This window comes from Trichoderma aggressivum (genome assembly GCF_033847375.1).
Source record: "Trichoderma aggressivum f. europaeum strain CBS 100526 chromosome Unknown scaffold_027, whole genome shotgun sequence".
NCBI classification, from domain to species: domain Eukaryota; kingdom Fungi; phylum Ascomycota; class Sordariomycetes; order Hypocreales; family Hypocreaceae; genus Trichoderma; species Trichoderma aggressivum.
In genome coordinates, this window is record NW_026946393.1 from 182,016 (window position 1) to 197,193 (window position 15,178).

General features: G+C 52.7%; 5 protein-coding genes across 5 annotated transcripts; 3 read left to right on the forward strand and 2 right to left on the reverse strand.

The window, feature by feature from the left end:
- Nucleotides 1–453: 453 nt before the first annotated feature.
- On the reverse strand, nucleotides 454–5,260 carry Triagg1_6699 (transcriptional regulator family: Fungal Specific TF; the record flags this gene model as incomplete). Its single annotated transcript, XM_062901353.1, has 9 exons — nucleotides 454–554; nucleotides 615–940; nucleotides 1,002–1,273; nucleotides 1,323–1,419; nucleotides 1,504–2,430; nucleotides 2,484–2,725; nucleotides 3,136–3,337; nucleotides 3,413–4,849; nucleotides 5,181–5,260. The coding sequence occupies 9 exons, from the start codon at nucleotides 5,258–5,260 to the stop codon at nucleotides 454–456; spliced, it is 3,684 nt and encodes a 1,227-aa protein (XP_062754315.1).
- A 1,073-nt stretch (nucleotides 5,261–6,333) lies between these two features.
- On the forward strand, nucleotides 6,334–7,572 carry Triagg1_6700 (uncharacterized protein; the record flags this gene model as incomplete). Its single annotated transcript, XM_062901354.1, has 1 exon — nucleotides 6,334–7,572. One exon carries the CDS (start codon nucleotides 6,334–6,336, stop codon nucleotides 7,570–7,572), a length of 1,239 nt encoding a protein of 412 aa, XP_062754316.1.
- A 2,757-nt stretch (nucleotides 7,573–10,329) lies between these two features.
- Triagg1_6701 (uncharacterized protein) lies at nucleotides 10,330–12,081 on the forward strand (the record flags this gene model as incomplete). The annotated part of the gene is made up of 3 exons (XM_062901355.1): nucleotides 10,330–11,065; nucleotides 11,144–11,733; nucleotides 11,800–12,081. 3 exons carry the CDS (start codon nucleotides 10,330–10,332, stop codon nucleotides 12,079–12,081), a joined length of 1,608 nt encoding a protein of 535 aa, XP_062754317.1.
- A 205-nt stretch (nucleotides 12,082–12,286) lies between these two features.
- Nucleotides 12,287–12,901, reverse strand: Triagg1_6702 (uncharacterized protein; the record flags this gene model as incomplete). Its single annotated transcript, XM_062901356.1, has 1 exon — nucleotides 12,287–12,901. The coding sequence occupies one exon, from the start codon at nucleotides 12,899–12,901 to the stop codon at nucleotides 12,287–12,289; it is 615 nt and encodes a 204-aa protein (XP_062754318.1).
- An 894-nt stretch (nucleotides 12,902–13,795) lies between these two features.
- On the forward strand, nucleotides 13,796–14,714 carry Triagg1_6703 (uncharacterized protein; the record flags this gene model as incomplete). Its single annotated transcript, XM_062901357.1, has 3 exons — nucleotides 13,796–14,095; nucleotides 14,173–14,359; nucleotides 14,425–14,714. The coding sequence occupies 3 exons, from the start codon at nucleotides 13,796–13,798 to the stop codon at nucleotides 14,712–14,714; spliced, it is 777 nt and encodes a 258-aa protein (XP_062754319.1).
- Nucleotides 14,715–15,178: the final 464 nt, after the last annotated feature.

Sequence of the window (15,178 nt, forward strand, 5' to 3'; positions counted from 1 at the left end):
AGGGCGCAACCAGACGAAAAGATCCGTGGGCGGTTTTGATTACGCAGCAAAAGGTGGGAAATTCGGAGCAAACGAACGGCTCGAGGCCGAAAAGATGCAGCTGTGATCCGATGGTGGGGAACGTGGAGCGCTTGGTAGCTGGTGGGGGAATTCCGGCTCTTGGGCCGAGCACAGCCGGTCACCACGAACAAATATCTTGACTTTCAACAATCGTCATGTTGGTGACAATAATTAGTATATATTGAAATGTTTTAAGTCATCGGTATATGATTGATTCATTTTTCTTTGTGCAGCTGCAATACTTTGAAATGTCCAGATGCTGGCTAGATGGTATTCCCATTGTCTTATATCCCGTCATCAAGTCTCCTGAAAATGGAAGCAAAAAATCGCATCCTCTGTTACGAATGATATCTCGAATGTTGTATGCTTTCACAATATACCGGTAGAGTCCAATCATTGATCTGGGTCCTGGCTGTACCTCAACGGTCGGGGGCCGCACGCTGCCTCAGAAGCTGTTGTGATTTCTTGAGCATCCAAAATGTCCAAATAGACCCCTACCAACAGTTAGTATGCTGAAACAAGAAAGCATGATTCCATATTAGCAATAAACATACTAGCCATTTTCCAGCGAGGAACAATATCTTGCAGCAAGCCCTTGAACAGTGACATCCTCCGAGTTGTGATATCGTCGGGCTCGCCTCGACTTAGTCTGATGAGAAATAACGCCGCCTGGTATGCGACATGCGCTAGAAATGGAGTGGCAACCAGAACCGAAGTCGTATCAACCATCTGGTCTCGGAAGCCCTGGGCGGTGGTTGCCAGGTGGTCCAAGGTCGACAGTGTCTCTTCCGAAGTGTCTCTCGCCGAGATGTAGTTGGGTATGAGACCCATGTCATTGCTCTTCGCCCGCCATTGATACTCTTGAAGCAGAAATATTGTGCTATTTAATCGGTCAATATTATGCACCATATCACGCAGCTCTCAATTTCGAACCCTCTTACCTGGAACAGATCGATAATTGGGGACAGAATCCAGCACATGTCCTCAGTTCTCTCTCACTGGCTTCGGCGTTTGAGACCGTAATCAATGCATGAACAGTTCGTCTCAGCTGCGCTATCTGCTGGTCCCTTTCCATCGGGTCTTGGTGATTATCCGGGCCAACAAGATCGAGGGCCTGACTGAGCATATAGGTGGCCTGTCCAAGCCTAGAAAACATGCCCATCTTAAGGGAAAAGCCCTGAGAGATGCTGAAAGCGTCGCTTGGCTTCGCAGTCTAGTGATACTGTCAGCGTAATGATGAAACTGGAAGCGACAACTCTTACGCCTTCGTCCCATAACTTGTCGTCAACCGGGAGCAAATCGTCAAAAGTCGGATTCTTTGTCGCGAGGGGCCTGTTTGGATTGCTAATGTTCATAAACCTATCCATTTGTCAACGACAATCTGAGAAAAGGGTTATTCCAACATCAGACAGTGGATCTTCTCCATGCCTCGCTCAGACTCACCGATCGAGGAATAAGATGGTCCACCACGCACGTCTCCGCTCGTCAACTTCGGACATTGAGCGTGAACTCCTGTATTCACTCGGCGATTCCTCTCTCAGGTTGTTAACCCCAATTGCCGTACCATGGCGTGCACAAGCTCCAACCGTCAGATACGCAGCCGGATAGATGGCCTGCCCGAATTCGTAGAGCGCAATCAAGATGCCAGCTTGGAGAACCCGCAGCGACAACACCCCCGCCGCCTCCATCTCGAAATGCAGTCTCTTGGCATTATGATACAGAGCAGTAACATCGAGTGCCCCCGTCCCTGGGTTGAGATCGCGTGCGCAGTACAGCTGCATACATATGATGAGAAGACTAAGCTCGCTCCGTCGCTGCGACAGGGGGTTCAGCAGATGTGCAAAGAATTCCTTTTTGGAGATGAGCGGCATCCACCAGTGGATCGAGTCGAAGAAGGTATACGCAATATTGCGAATGCGGGAAGGATCATTCTCGAATGGCGATAGATCTGCCGGTATAGAGGGATGGATCCGGGGCAGCTCAAGCTGTGCCTGTCGAAAGATTTGCGGAGCGATGAAGTATATCGCAGTTGCTGTGGCGGCTTCATTGGATGTTGTAGGAGTCACGGGTGTCACGGGCGTCACAACAGAAGTATATTGAGGTATCCGGTGATCCAACTGACTATCCGGGCGTGATACAGTCGCACCGGAGCTCGACAGGGTGTTTGGCATGGGCGAACGGCCCTCGGGCCATGTCTGACGAGACCGACGCCGCGGTAGATAGACGCACTGGGCGCCTTTCCTAGCACACAGGGCACACCGGGGAACGGTCCGATCGCATCTTCGTTTTCCCTTCCTACAAGGATCGCAGGCAAACCGAGCATAGCTGGCCGGCGCTTCCTCACCCGAGGAGGATGTCATGTTCTGGTTGCTGATCAGTGTGTTTGCGGAGCCAATGGTCTGCGGAATATCCGCCCGGGGTACAACATGTGCGCGTCGGCTGTGAGATTCAGGATGGATAAGCGGCCAATTTGGTAAATGCCGCAACTCGCAATCGCAATGATGAACGACTCGAATCGCTTCTCCTTGAATGATGGTTTGGGCCGATCGAGTTCTGCAAGTGACGGAGATGCAGCAAGACAGAGCATCGGATATGCGGGTATGCGGAGCTGCGGGAATTCCGCACCGGCAGTATGTTCATGATATGTAATAATTGCTTGCCCGGGCTGTCAAATCTTGGCATTAAACGGCCATGTCAGCGCTATCGAGACGCCGGTCTTCTTGGTCCTTGGACAAACCGCAAGCGAAATTCCTTGTCAAATGAAGATGGCTGTTATTCATCCGCGTTACTTTATTCACATGATTAACCTTGATTCCTCTCCTTACTTGTAGGTAGCCATGGCGTTGGACACAATCTTATTCATTTATAGAGCGTCACTGGCGAAAGCGTCGTGACCTGACATGAGGTAGATGTATATATCACGGATTGCATAATTACAGACGTAAACATTGAATTGACATGATGATGCAGCTAAACAGCCGCCCGAGTACTCGAAGTGGCCGGTTTTCGGCTCCGTCTCCACGACACAAACATAAAAAGCAACGTCAGGACCATTCCGAATCCCGCCAAACCTACGCTGAAATACAACGCCGATCGGTATCCTCGAAGCAAATCGCTTCCGTGATGGTTCAGTTGGGTCTCGATGGTCCCCGCAAATCCCAGACTCAGGGAGATGGAATAGTTGATCGTTGTGGCAATGAGAGACGCCGCGAGGCCCTGGTGCTCGCGCGGCATGGCATTGCTTAGCAGAATAGTCCCCGCGGGGAAAGACATGTCCCTAAGAATCAGGTTAGTCCTTTCATTTTGCATCACCGTTGACGGATAGGACGGAATGGCTCGCCCCTCCACATACATGCCAAAAGGGTAAATCAATGTCATCACAAACGCCTGTGCCCAGTAAGTCTGGTCGACCGGGGTTGTGGCCAGAAGCGTGGCTGCAATAAGGAATCCGCACATTGCCATGAACATGATGACGCTCGGTGAGACGCGGCTGAGCAGGTACGCAGTTGTGAGGCCTGCGATGACGCCCATGATTGGCGCCGGAGCCCATTTGCCTACCGCAAGGAGCGGTTCGTCGCCCTTGATGACTTCCATAAACTGGTAGTAGTAGTAGAGACCAATGCCAAAGCTGGCCCAGCCTGCCGCGATGCAGCTCAGAGTCCAGCCAAGATCCCCCGTAAAGACAGAGGTCGGGATCAAAGGGAACTTGGCCTTGCTTTCGACAACCCCAAACCCAGCTAGAAACAGAAATCCAACAATGAGAAGAACGTAGACATATGGGTTAGACCACCCGGCAATCGGGGCCTGGTTCCAGGCAAAGTTGATAAGAGCAAGACCAGTGATGCCGAAAAAGGCGCCAAAAATGTCAATCCGGTCGATAAAGTCGAACCTGCTTCCCTGCTTAACCGAACTCTCTGTTCTCGGAGGCGGATCCAGCGCTCTGGGAATCACAAAGATGCCCGCAACAGCAAGGCTGAAGCAGAAGACGGCCATGATCCAGTAAGACCAGGGCCACCACACCCGCTGAGCCAACAGTGCGATGAAGATGCCCGCGACGTTGAACCCAGCTGGGGCTGTGGCTCCGAAGAGACTAAACACCAATTCTTTCCGCCGCCCAGGAGGATACGTCCTCCCCAAGATGGCCACCGCATTGGGCAGCACCAACCCGGCCCCAATGCCCTGAAACGCGCGGCAGCAGATGAAAAACGTCGTCGACGTTGCGTACACGCTGAAGCCAGCCAGCAGAGACCACAAGCCGTACCAGAAGAAGCCGGCGATGAAGAGCCGCCTGTGGCCGTACAAGTCACCGAGCCTGCCGGCGACGAGAATAAAGGTGCTGTTGGTCAGAGAGAACGAAGCCGCGAACCAGCTCAGCTGGCCGTCGCTTACATGCTCCCAGCTCCGGCCAATGATGTGGGCGGTGATGATGGACAGAGCGAGGCCCGTCTGTCCGAGGAACTGCGCCATGGAGACGACAAAGAGGAAACAGGCCTCGTGGAGCAGCGACTCGGGCCTCTTGGCCATGGAATGCGTCGAGATCGCGAGCGAGACCGGGCGCGGGGGCCGCAGGGCGTTTTCGTCGCTGCCGTCGTCATCGTCATCGTCTTCGGCTTCATCCGGCCGGCCGCTCTTCTCCGTGTCGGAACGAGAGCGAGGCGTAATGGGCGGGCTCTCGAGCGGAATGTCGTCGTCTCTGAGCCTGCTCACATGTAGAGGCGCCATCTTGACTTGCGCGCGGCTGCGCAGGCGGATTGACGGCAAGGCTCCTGTCGCATGGAAGACATGGTGGCTAATTACATTACCCAGCGAGCCCCCTTGTTCTTATATATGGGACGGGAACCTGTTCATCACACCTCGGTGGTATATAAGAAATTGGTAAAGACCCGTCCCGAGTGGAGCAGATCGCACCCGTCAGGCCAGTTGCTGAATCGTTTCGGCGGCAACTTGGGATGGATTTGACAGGGTTTCCGGGGTAAAACCTGACACAGCAGGGCCCTTGTCGCATTCCAGTTTCAGTGCGAGAGGAGAGGTTTTGACTGACGGGTAAACACAACACGCCAGGCGATGAAGTGATTTGGCTAAGCCGGGGGTTCAATCTCGCTGGTCCGCGATCCGCGCACCGGCCAATGAACGGCTGGGCGCTGCTCTGTTCGGGGTTGAACAGCATCAGTGAAGCAAACATACGAGCATTCCAGTTCATTGATGGCCTGGAAATACACGCAGCCAGCCGCCCGCACGACTCATGGCCTCGCGGGCCAAATGTGGCAGTTCCGGCCGTCTATCCGGGTTGCATTGCATGGCAGATGAACGCGCGGGGCTGCGGACTCTGACTGCGGGATGCGGCATCCGCAGCGGACATTCGTGTTGAAGCCGTGACATGTATGCATATGCACCTCATCGACGGGGGGCTCTAGAATGGAAGAAACCATGACGGTTTCAAAGCTGGTGGTTTGTGGTTTCTCAGGATTACCAATCGCTCCAACACGATTCCGTCAAGTCCGGACGAATGTGAGAATCACCCTAGATGTAGATATATTGCAGCTTAGGAGTCTGGCTTCTGACCTCTCGACGCCACAACCTTGGCCGGGATACGGTCACAAATGTCGATGAAGCCTCACGATATCCTCGCCACCTGCTACCCCTGCTGTCTACATACGTACGTACGAGGCACCAGGAACGGCATACTAACGGCCCGCCACCTCGAAAGCCACAGCCCCCCCGAGACTATCATGTAAGATGCTCCCTCGTGTCCAAGGCACGCCCTGCAATCGAGCCCACCCAGAGCTTAGTTGATCTTGCAAAGAACCAACCAAAGCTCCAAAGCTCCTCAGAAAAGTTCTGGGCAGAACATCCCGGGGGTCTGCTTGCCGCCTCCACATCAACTTGGTAGCTCGGCAGAAAAGCAATGAGACGGTGTGAAGATGCGTCAGCCTTTGCTCAAACAAGCTGAATGTCCGCAAGCTATTCCAACCAATCGCCTCCAGTATTGTGCCTAAACGAAGCCCGCACAATATGAAATCTAGGCTGATACTCGCTGTTATAAGTATGGGGATTAGACGAGTCTTTACAACGAGTCACCGTGCTGAGCTGCTCTACACGAGACACAGAGCTCTGTGCGTAATACTCGGGTTCTGGTTATATAGGCTGGGCTTTCATGCTTCCAATATATATCTCTCTCTTTCAGTTGTCTGTCTGTCAGCCACATCATATTGGCTCTTCTTGAGCTCTCTGATCTCATAGTCTTACCCATCGACATCATCGACCATTCGCTTCATGGAGTCCACTGCAACGAAGGACTGTCCAGCGGCAAACACCGTTCTATTTCTCCCTCTAAAACTTGGGAATGGGGCCATTTCCAGTCGTATCGTCATGGCACCAATGACGAGGCTTCGCAATAGCCGGCGACACGTGCCTTTGGTCCCTATGGTGCCTACTTATTTCGCTGAACGCGCCAGTTATCCAGGGTCTCTTGTCATAACTGAAATGACCATCATATCTCCTCGCACGTCTGGCTACCCGCACCCTCCTGGAATCTGGACGAATGAACAAGTTGCGGCATGGAAAGCCGTCACAGCCGCTGTTCATGCTCAGGGGTCGCGCATCTACCTTCAGATCGGGGCACTTGGCCGAGTTGCAAATCCCAGAGTATTAGAAGAAGACGCAGTCTTGTTTGGCCTGCCTAGAGGCTCGGTCCGGTTTGCCTCTCCAAGCCCAATGCCTTGTAGCAAAGGGCATCCGACACCTGCAGAGCTGACCACGGAAGAGATCGACACCCTGGTGAAAGATTTCGCGACGGCCGCAAGGCGCGCCGTATTTGAAGCAGAATTTGATGGAGTTGAAGTCCACGGCGGTTATGGCTACCTCGTCGACCAGTTCATCCAAGACACATCGAACCAGCGCACGGATTGTTACGGCGGCAGTGTTGAGAACCGCTCCCGGTTTGCTCTTGAAGTCATGCGCGCGGTTGTCGGTGCCGTCGGCCCTGAGCGTTCCGCAATTCGTCTGTCGCCATGGTGTTCCTGGCAGGGAATGAGGATGCACGACCCCATGCCGCAGTTCATCCATCTTATCCAGCAGCTCCGTGGCCTGAAGCTCGCATATCTACACTTGGTAGAGGCTTTTGTAGCTCGGCAGACAAACTCTGCGGAAGCTTTATTCGGCGACAGCAATGACACTCTCATCCGTATGTGGGGAATGACAAGCCCAATCATCTTGAACCACGGTTTCGATGCCACAAGCGCCATCGAGGCTGTCGAGAGATATATCGGGGTGGCCGACATTGCGGTGTCTATTGGCGCGCCGTTCATGTCGAATCCAGACCTCATATATCGTATCAAGAAGGGAATACCTCTAGCGCTGCCAGACCGGTCCAAGTCGCACTCAGTCATGGATCCAGACGGCTATATCACCTATCCCTTTTCCGATGAGTGGAAGGCAGAGCAAGACGCGAGGCTGCGCGAGGCAAACCTGGGCATTTTGCGATCCGTGATGGAATTCCATTCGACATACTAGAGAACCAAATCATCAGTATGTAGCTGCAAGGGCGCCAAGCCAAGTCTGCATATAGATGTAAAGGCGCAAAGTCATGCAGCTAAGGCAGATCATATCTGGAGCTATCAGATCCAACACCAGGATGAGTTAGCTCGACGACACTACCTCACAGTAGATAGCACCAGGCTTATATAACACGTATAACACAAAGCGAAAGAGTTTGCAAAATGACTTGTGCCTCATTTCGAGAACCCCCAGAATAATGCTTTCGAGTTGGTGTATGTAGCTCGAACTAGAGGCTCCCAGGGAGGCTCAGCATTTCCAACAGGCATTGCCCGGCACCTATTTCTTGCTCTGGCTCTTTGTAGAGACACTCAGGCAGATGGATTGACCGTTGACGGACCCAGGACATTCCGAACTTGGCAAATCACCTTGACAGCTCAAGTAGCCACCTTGATTGCCGGTTGTGTGTAGTCGCGCGCTAAACTGATTTTCTGTCTAGCCGTTCGGAAGACGCTGCCAGTTTGAGCAATCATTGCTTTCGATATTCCGTGTCCTTCAACACACAAATCCAATTCCAAGACCGAACATCGGATCAGCGCAATCAGGAGTTATGTGGAACACGTCCAATAGGCTACTCGAAGGATATCAGGGTCAGCATAGTCAAGGACGATATATGTCTCATTTTCAATCTCAATTTCACCAAGAAAAGGCGATCAGCCCACTGATAGGATGCTCGGGTGCCCTTTAACCAGTTTCGGCATGAGGCTCCGCAATAGTCAAATCAACACGAGTAAGGGAAACATGGAAGCGTTGCTCTGGAGGTGGCTAATCGCTGATACGGATTGTCACATAGCTAAAATAAACATCAAACTGATAGGAAAATGTGCTGACACGAATCTCGTGGCCTTGGTGCCTAGATTCCGTCGTACCTTGCCTCTAGAACGAAAGATAACAACCAAGTTGTAGTCACGTGCCATCCAGGAGAGCCGCACGTTGTTTGGCGGTGGCAAAAACGCCACCACGAGATCTAGACTTGGCAGTATCAAAGCGAATCTTGATCCCTTGCATGACTCCGTAATCCGACAAGTGACGATGGAAAATACAGCTTCAGTCAACTCTGCCCGGTTCCGGTCATCATCCCCCTTTCCCCAGGGTTTCGCTTCCCCAGGCTGGGACTCCGCGGCCCCGTTAGGCTGGGGAAATAGTGTTTGCGGGGGATTATGGGAAGGTGGTATTTTGAACCGCGTCGTGACCATTGACAGGCGAGATTTCAGCTCATGGCATGACATTCTGTGGGTGTCATTTCGACACATGGGGCAACATTCTGACTACACCGATTCAGAACCTCGAACCGGTTCCGATGTGGCGCTGCATAGTGCGGGGAGAAGGTTCACTCTCGTGTCCGGTTCGCCTCCGTGGAATCCCGGAAACCCACAAGAATACACTGTCTTTGGATATCATTGACTAATGAATTGCCCATCAGAGCGAGCTTGTCAAAATGTCATGGGAAATGTCGGGGGCAATCGACCAGCAGAGGAGGCTGAGGATGTCGGGGAACGGAGCAAAGTGTCAAGCAGCAAGGGCAAAGGTGGCGTGCTAGCGCATACCGAGGTGTGGGGAACAGCAACGAAGGCCGGGGAGAATATGTGCAGAAGGAAAAAGTTGCCGCCACTGTCTTGACTCGGCCGTGCCTTGGGGATGGCGGTTTGGAGGCTTTTGGCGAGGCTTGGGCCATTCAGCGCCCAGATCAAGCCAAGCCCTCTCGTCAGCGGGATCTACGGCATGTGGCCCAAATCTGCAGTGGCATGCATCAAAGTTTTTTCTTCAGCCAGGCACTACGCCGAATGGAAGAACGGTGTGCGTGCAGGAACGAGACCAAGGCAAGGTACCTGGAGTTTATCTGGAAAGGTTGCTGGCAAAGTGCGCAGAACATGGGCCCCACGAGGCCGTATCCATTCGCATTATACATGATGATTACTACCCCGACAGCTCAATGGACGCATCTGGAGATAAGGCAGGGGGCTGGACCATAGCCTCCGAGATGATCTCGAGTCAGGGTTGCTCCAGCTAGCGCACCAAGCTGTCCTCCAGGCTTCCACCTTGATGATTGTGATGCTGCGACACACACTGGGGGGCCCACCGCCGATAGCCAAAGGCCAGACCATCACCAAGCGGCGTCTCACTCTTTACCTAACGCGTCCCACTTGGATATCGGTAGCCGCAACCCCCGTGACTTGGGAATGCTGGAGGCGAAACGCCATCAATCTGACGAATCTCTAGATTTCACCTATTTGGTCGACGATTCGGAGCATCGCGCGTGGGCAGTTCCCAAGAAAAGTTAACTCGCGCATCCGCGTGGCCGGCGGGGAGGGTGATTGGATGGGGAAGTTGGACCTAGATGGCTTTGGGATCTCACCGTCGAATCAGCGCATTGCAGAGTTTCATCGTCTTATCAAAAACGGGCATTTCTGGGGGAAGGGGGACCCCAAATTTCTCCAGTTCCCCGTCCCCAACATGGGCCGTTCTCGGGGGCCCCGATTGTCTATCGCCCATTGAGAAATGTCCCGAACTCTACGCACTACCTTAGCTGCGTTATCAACTGCCCCCATTACTGCCGGTAGTCTGACGCCTTGGAGCATCATCCAGTCCCGGTTGCGTTCCCGGTTCCGGTCCGGTCGGGTCGGTCAACTAGCTCCTTGTGTTCTCTATTATATCATTTCGCTTTCCCTTCTTGTGTTTCCTTTCTCCAAGTTGTCCTGCTTCCCCAAGACGACAATGGAAGACTACAGCAACGACCCCAAACATGGCCTCACCCCGGAGGCTGCCGCCCTGGCACAACTGGGTCACAAGCAAGAACTCAAGCGGAATTTCTCCTTGATTTCTATGCTGGGTCTTGCTTTTGCCATTCTCAACACATGGACCGCCTTGGCCGCTTCAATCACACTCGCTCTCCCCTCCGGCGGCGCTAGTTCCGTCATCTGGGGTCTGATCGTGGCCGGCATCTGCAATCTGTGTCAGGCCGCTTCTCTCGCCGAGTTCCTCTCCGCCTATCCCACGGCCGGAGGTCAGTATCACTGGGCCGCCATTGTTTCATGGAAGCGATGGAGCCGCGGCATTAGCTACGTGACGGGGTGGATCAATGTCTCCGGCTGGGTTGCCCTTAGTGCTACCGGCGGTTTGCTTGGCAGCACCTTCATCATGAACATCATTTCGCTGCTTCACCCCGACTTTGAGCCCAAGGCCTGGCATCAATTCTTGATTTACATCGCCTTCGCTCTCATTGCCTTGGTCATCAATGCCTTCATGACCAGAATCCTGCCTCTCTTCACCAAGGCTGCCTTTTTCTGGTCGGTTGCCGGCTTCGTCATCATCAGCATTACGGTCTTGGCGACCGCGTCCCCGGATTACCAGTCTGGCGAGTTTGTCTACGGCAACTTCATCAATGAGGTTGGCTGGCCCGATGGAATGGCTTGGCTGCTCGGATTGCTGCAGGGAGCATTTGCCTTGACAGGTACGTTGATGATAGATGAAAGAACACTTTCTTGGATCATAGAGAAAGGACACTACTAACTCGTCTCACTTGAAATAGGTTTCGATGCGGTTGCCCACATGATTGAGGAAATCCCGGAGCCACAGAAGGAGGGCCCCAAGATCATGCTGTACTGCATCGGCATTGGCATGTTCACTGGATTCATCTTTCTCACCGCGCTGCTCTTCTGCATCAAGGACGTCGACAACGTCATCAGCGCTGCTTACGGCCCGCTGCTGCAGATCTTCATGGACGCAACCAACAGCAAGGCTGGCAGCGTGTGCCTGCTCATGTTCCCCCTCGTCTGCATGCTCTTCACCACCGTCACCCTGGTCGCCACCAGTACCCGAATGAGCTACGCTTTCGCTCGCGACCGAGGAATGCCCTTCAGCAGCGTCTTCGCTCAGGTGCACCCTACTCTCGACGTGCCCATCAACGCTCTGCTCTGGACTGTGGCTTGGGTCATCATCTTTGGCTGCATCTTCCTGGGCTCTAGCAGCACCTTCAACGCCATCACATCGGCGTCCGTTGTGGCTCTCGGCGTCACCTACGCCATTCCCCCGGCGATCAATGTCCTCCGCGGCCGAAAGATGCTCCCGGAGAATCGCTCTTTCAAGATTCCCGAGCCTTTCGGCTGGATTATGAACCTGGTGAGCTTTTCTTTTTACACCCTTCGCAAACTTGTATAGACCAAAAATGCTAACTCTCATGGAAAGGTTGGAATCATGTGGGCTATCTTGACCACCGTCTTGTTCGTGTTCCCTCCGGAGCTTCCAGTCACCCCCGCCAACATGAACTACTGCATTGTCGCCTTTGGCATCATTCTCCTCATTTCGGGCGGTACTTGGATTTTCGGCGGCCGAAAGACGTACAAGGGACCTGTCGTGGACATCCAGGGCATGTTCCACGGCACCGTTGACGGCTTGGATGGCCTGGAAGGCCTGGACGCTGCGCAGTCGGATAGCGTTCGCGAGGATCACTCTGCGGAAAAGAAGTAAAATGTACTTTTGTCGTAGATATAGCGTGTTAAGCGGGGATTTTGGGTTTTTTGTGCAATGAATTTATTATGATACCAAGTATCCATACCAGTCCTAATCGTGATGGCCGCCAAAGTGAAAAATGCATATCGCCAAATTTCTTGTGGGTAAATTTCCCTTCACTAAACAGCGTGAGCCTGGCTATTTTTCACTAAAGAGTGTGAGCCTAGCTAATTTCAAAAAAATCCCAAGCTGTTCCTGTCCCTTCCTCTGCCTTCTTCTCGACCAACGACTTTCCGTCCTTGGAGGTTGTCACCTGCCACAGCTCCTCGCCATGCATCGTCAGGAGGACATAGCCGCCGTCTTCATGCCTCTCCGTCATGAAGTACTCATGAGATTTGTGATGCGGCATGGTAGCCTGGATCTTCTTGTTCTGTCCGTGATACCCGAGGTACGAGCCGGAAACGACGTTTCGGAAACCGTACCAGCCGGATTTCTTGACACACTGCCAGAGCCATCCTTGTGCGGCAGACTGCTCGTCCATGAGGACCAGATCGCCGAAGGATAGCGTGATGATGCGGTGCGGCTTTTGCTTCTCGCGAATCATGAATTGCTTGCCGGCTTTCGGGTGGTGCTCTACGGATTGGATGGTGAGGATGGACGAGCCGTCGTCTTTGATGTTGATGGGTTCTGACATGGTGGACGGGGTGGGTGTGTGGCACTCGTCTGCGGAACTGGTGGTGATGATTGAGGCGGTGTCCCAGGCGCTTTCGTTCATTATCCAAGAGTCTTCATGGGAGGTTGGCGAAAAGGCGTTGCGACGTTTCGAGGTTGTGGTCATATGTGCATGTGCGTTGGTGTCCGTTGAGGGGGGGGAGATTACGTAGAAAGGAAGCTTTTATTGGAGATGGCTAAAATACTGGACGTCAGTCACTGTGCTATGGAGGCCTACAAACGGCGTGGCTGGGCGGGCAGGTTTTCATTGGCCGGAAGCGTTTGAGTTGGCTTGAAGATACTGGTTATCATTCGAGAACGCCTCAAGGCATCAATAAAACGCAATAGACATTCTGAAGTAGTTAAAAGAACTTGTTTGGAGCTTACGCTTGCATTTGCTGTTTCTATGTGGAGTTACAGATGGATGAAATTCAGGGTAGCCGAGTTCTACCAGTGTCAAACTTGGGTTTACCAATTCCGTTGACAGCCATATTGATAAGACAATAATTCACATGATAAAGCGGAAAGGTTTGTTATTGTTACACCACATGATTTTGCTATCTTTGAGATGGATAACGCCTTGAAACACAACTCGTGAAGAAAGTAAACAAAGGGCTGTGTGAAGAACTAACTGACAATTTCAAGATACTGCTGGCAAATACACTACCAATGTACATACCCTAGAATCAACAGATTGCCTCTAATTACTGAGCAGCTAGACAAGTGAGCAGTAGTTACTGTAGGCAATCTGAAGCCAAATATCTGCGTAAATTGCACCAATTAAATCTTGGTAAGAGATCAACGCTGTATCAAGCATAACATTAATTGACAACAGTAAATGCCGATGCCTTCTTTAGTGCCGTGAAACTGGTGGCGTCACATCATCCACAGCACTAACAACTAAACAGCCCCACAAGGCGGATAGCGGGCAAACATCATCTTTGAAAAGAGTCACAAAACTCGGAATTCGATTCTCAATCGCAATTGTCGCTCTTGTCGAATCCGGGGGCCTCGCATCGTCATGACGCGCTTTCGTCCCTGCATCGACCTGCACGCCGGCCAGGTGAAGCAGATTGTCGGCGGCACCCTGGACAGCTCGTCCGAGGCCCTGCAGACGAACCACGTCTCGCAGCATCCGGCCGAGTATTTTGCGCGGCTGTACAGAGACAATGAGCTCGAGGGCGCTCATGTGATTATGCTGGGCGGGGGAAACGACGGCGCTGCGAAACAGGCTCTGCAGGCATGGCCTGGGAGACTCCAGGTGGGAGGCGGCATCAAGGATACGAATGCAAAGGAGTGGATTGATGCGGGAGCAGAAAAGGTATAGATGACCCCCCTGGTGTGTTACGTCAACCAAAATCGTTCTCGAGCTGCTAACCCGGATGCTTCCTTCGTTAGGTCATCATCACGTCCTATCTGTTCCCGGATGGCCATTTCAGCCAGCAGAGACTGGATGCTGTTCTCGGGGCTCTGGGAGGAGACAAGGCAAAGCTGGTTATTGACCTCAGCTGTCGCCGTCAGGGGGAGAAGTGGTTTGTTGCCATGAACAAGTGGCAGACGCTGACAGACATGGAAATCAACCAAGGTTAGTCCCAGTAATCAATCCCTTGGTAATTTGATTACGGGCTCGTTTTATTAAAACATCTGCAGAGTCAATACAGCTGCTGGAGCCCTACTGCTCAGAGTTCCTCATCCACGCCGCGGACAATGAGGGTCTGCAAAGGGGGATAGATGAGAAGCTTGTTGAGCGTCTGGCAGAGTGGTGCTCCATTCCGGTCACATATGCCGGCGGAGGTCGGCAACTGGAGGACTTGGAAACGGTCAAGAGGCTGAGCCGGGGTAAAGTCGATCTCACGATAGGGAGTGCCTTGGACTGTTTCGGCGGCACGGGCGTCAAGTTTGATGATTGCGTGCGGTGGAACGGGAGCCAGGGGGTCTGAGGAAATCCGTTTGTTGACATGAGAGAAAATAAAAATGCCCCCAAAAATCCATGGATAAGAAATGGCCCGACGCTAAGGGACCGCCAGTGTGGATGGAGTGAGTCTTCATGCTGTGTTGCAATGTGCCGTGCAGGTCACCGTCATAAAAATAGAGTTTACCACCCTGGATCAAACAAGATTGTCCATCTGGTGGCCCTCAGGTAGGACTGCAGTATTACTAGTATGTACATATTGCCTGGGTTCGTTGAGTTGGTTGATTTGAGCCTTACAGGATCGGAGTGGATCAAAGGAGGTCATGCTCCGTATATACGAGTCCGCGTACAGCAACACAAATTGGGTTGTAAGACACAAATCCGCACATCTTTGATAACGCAGCCAGGGCCTGGAAATTTGCTGGCTCAAGCGTCCTTTTCAAAATCCCAGGTCCTTCTTCTCGGTAACCATGGCGTTGCCGTGTTTCACAA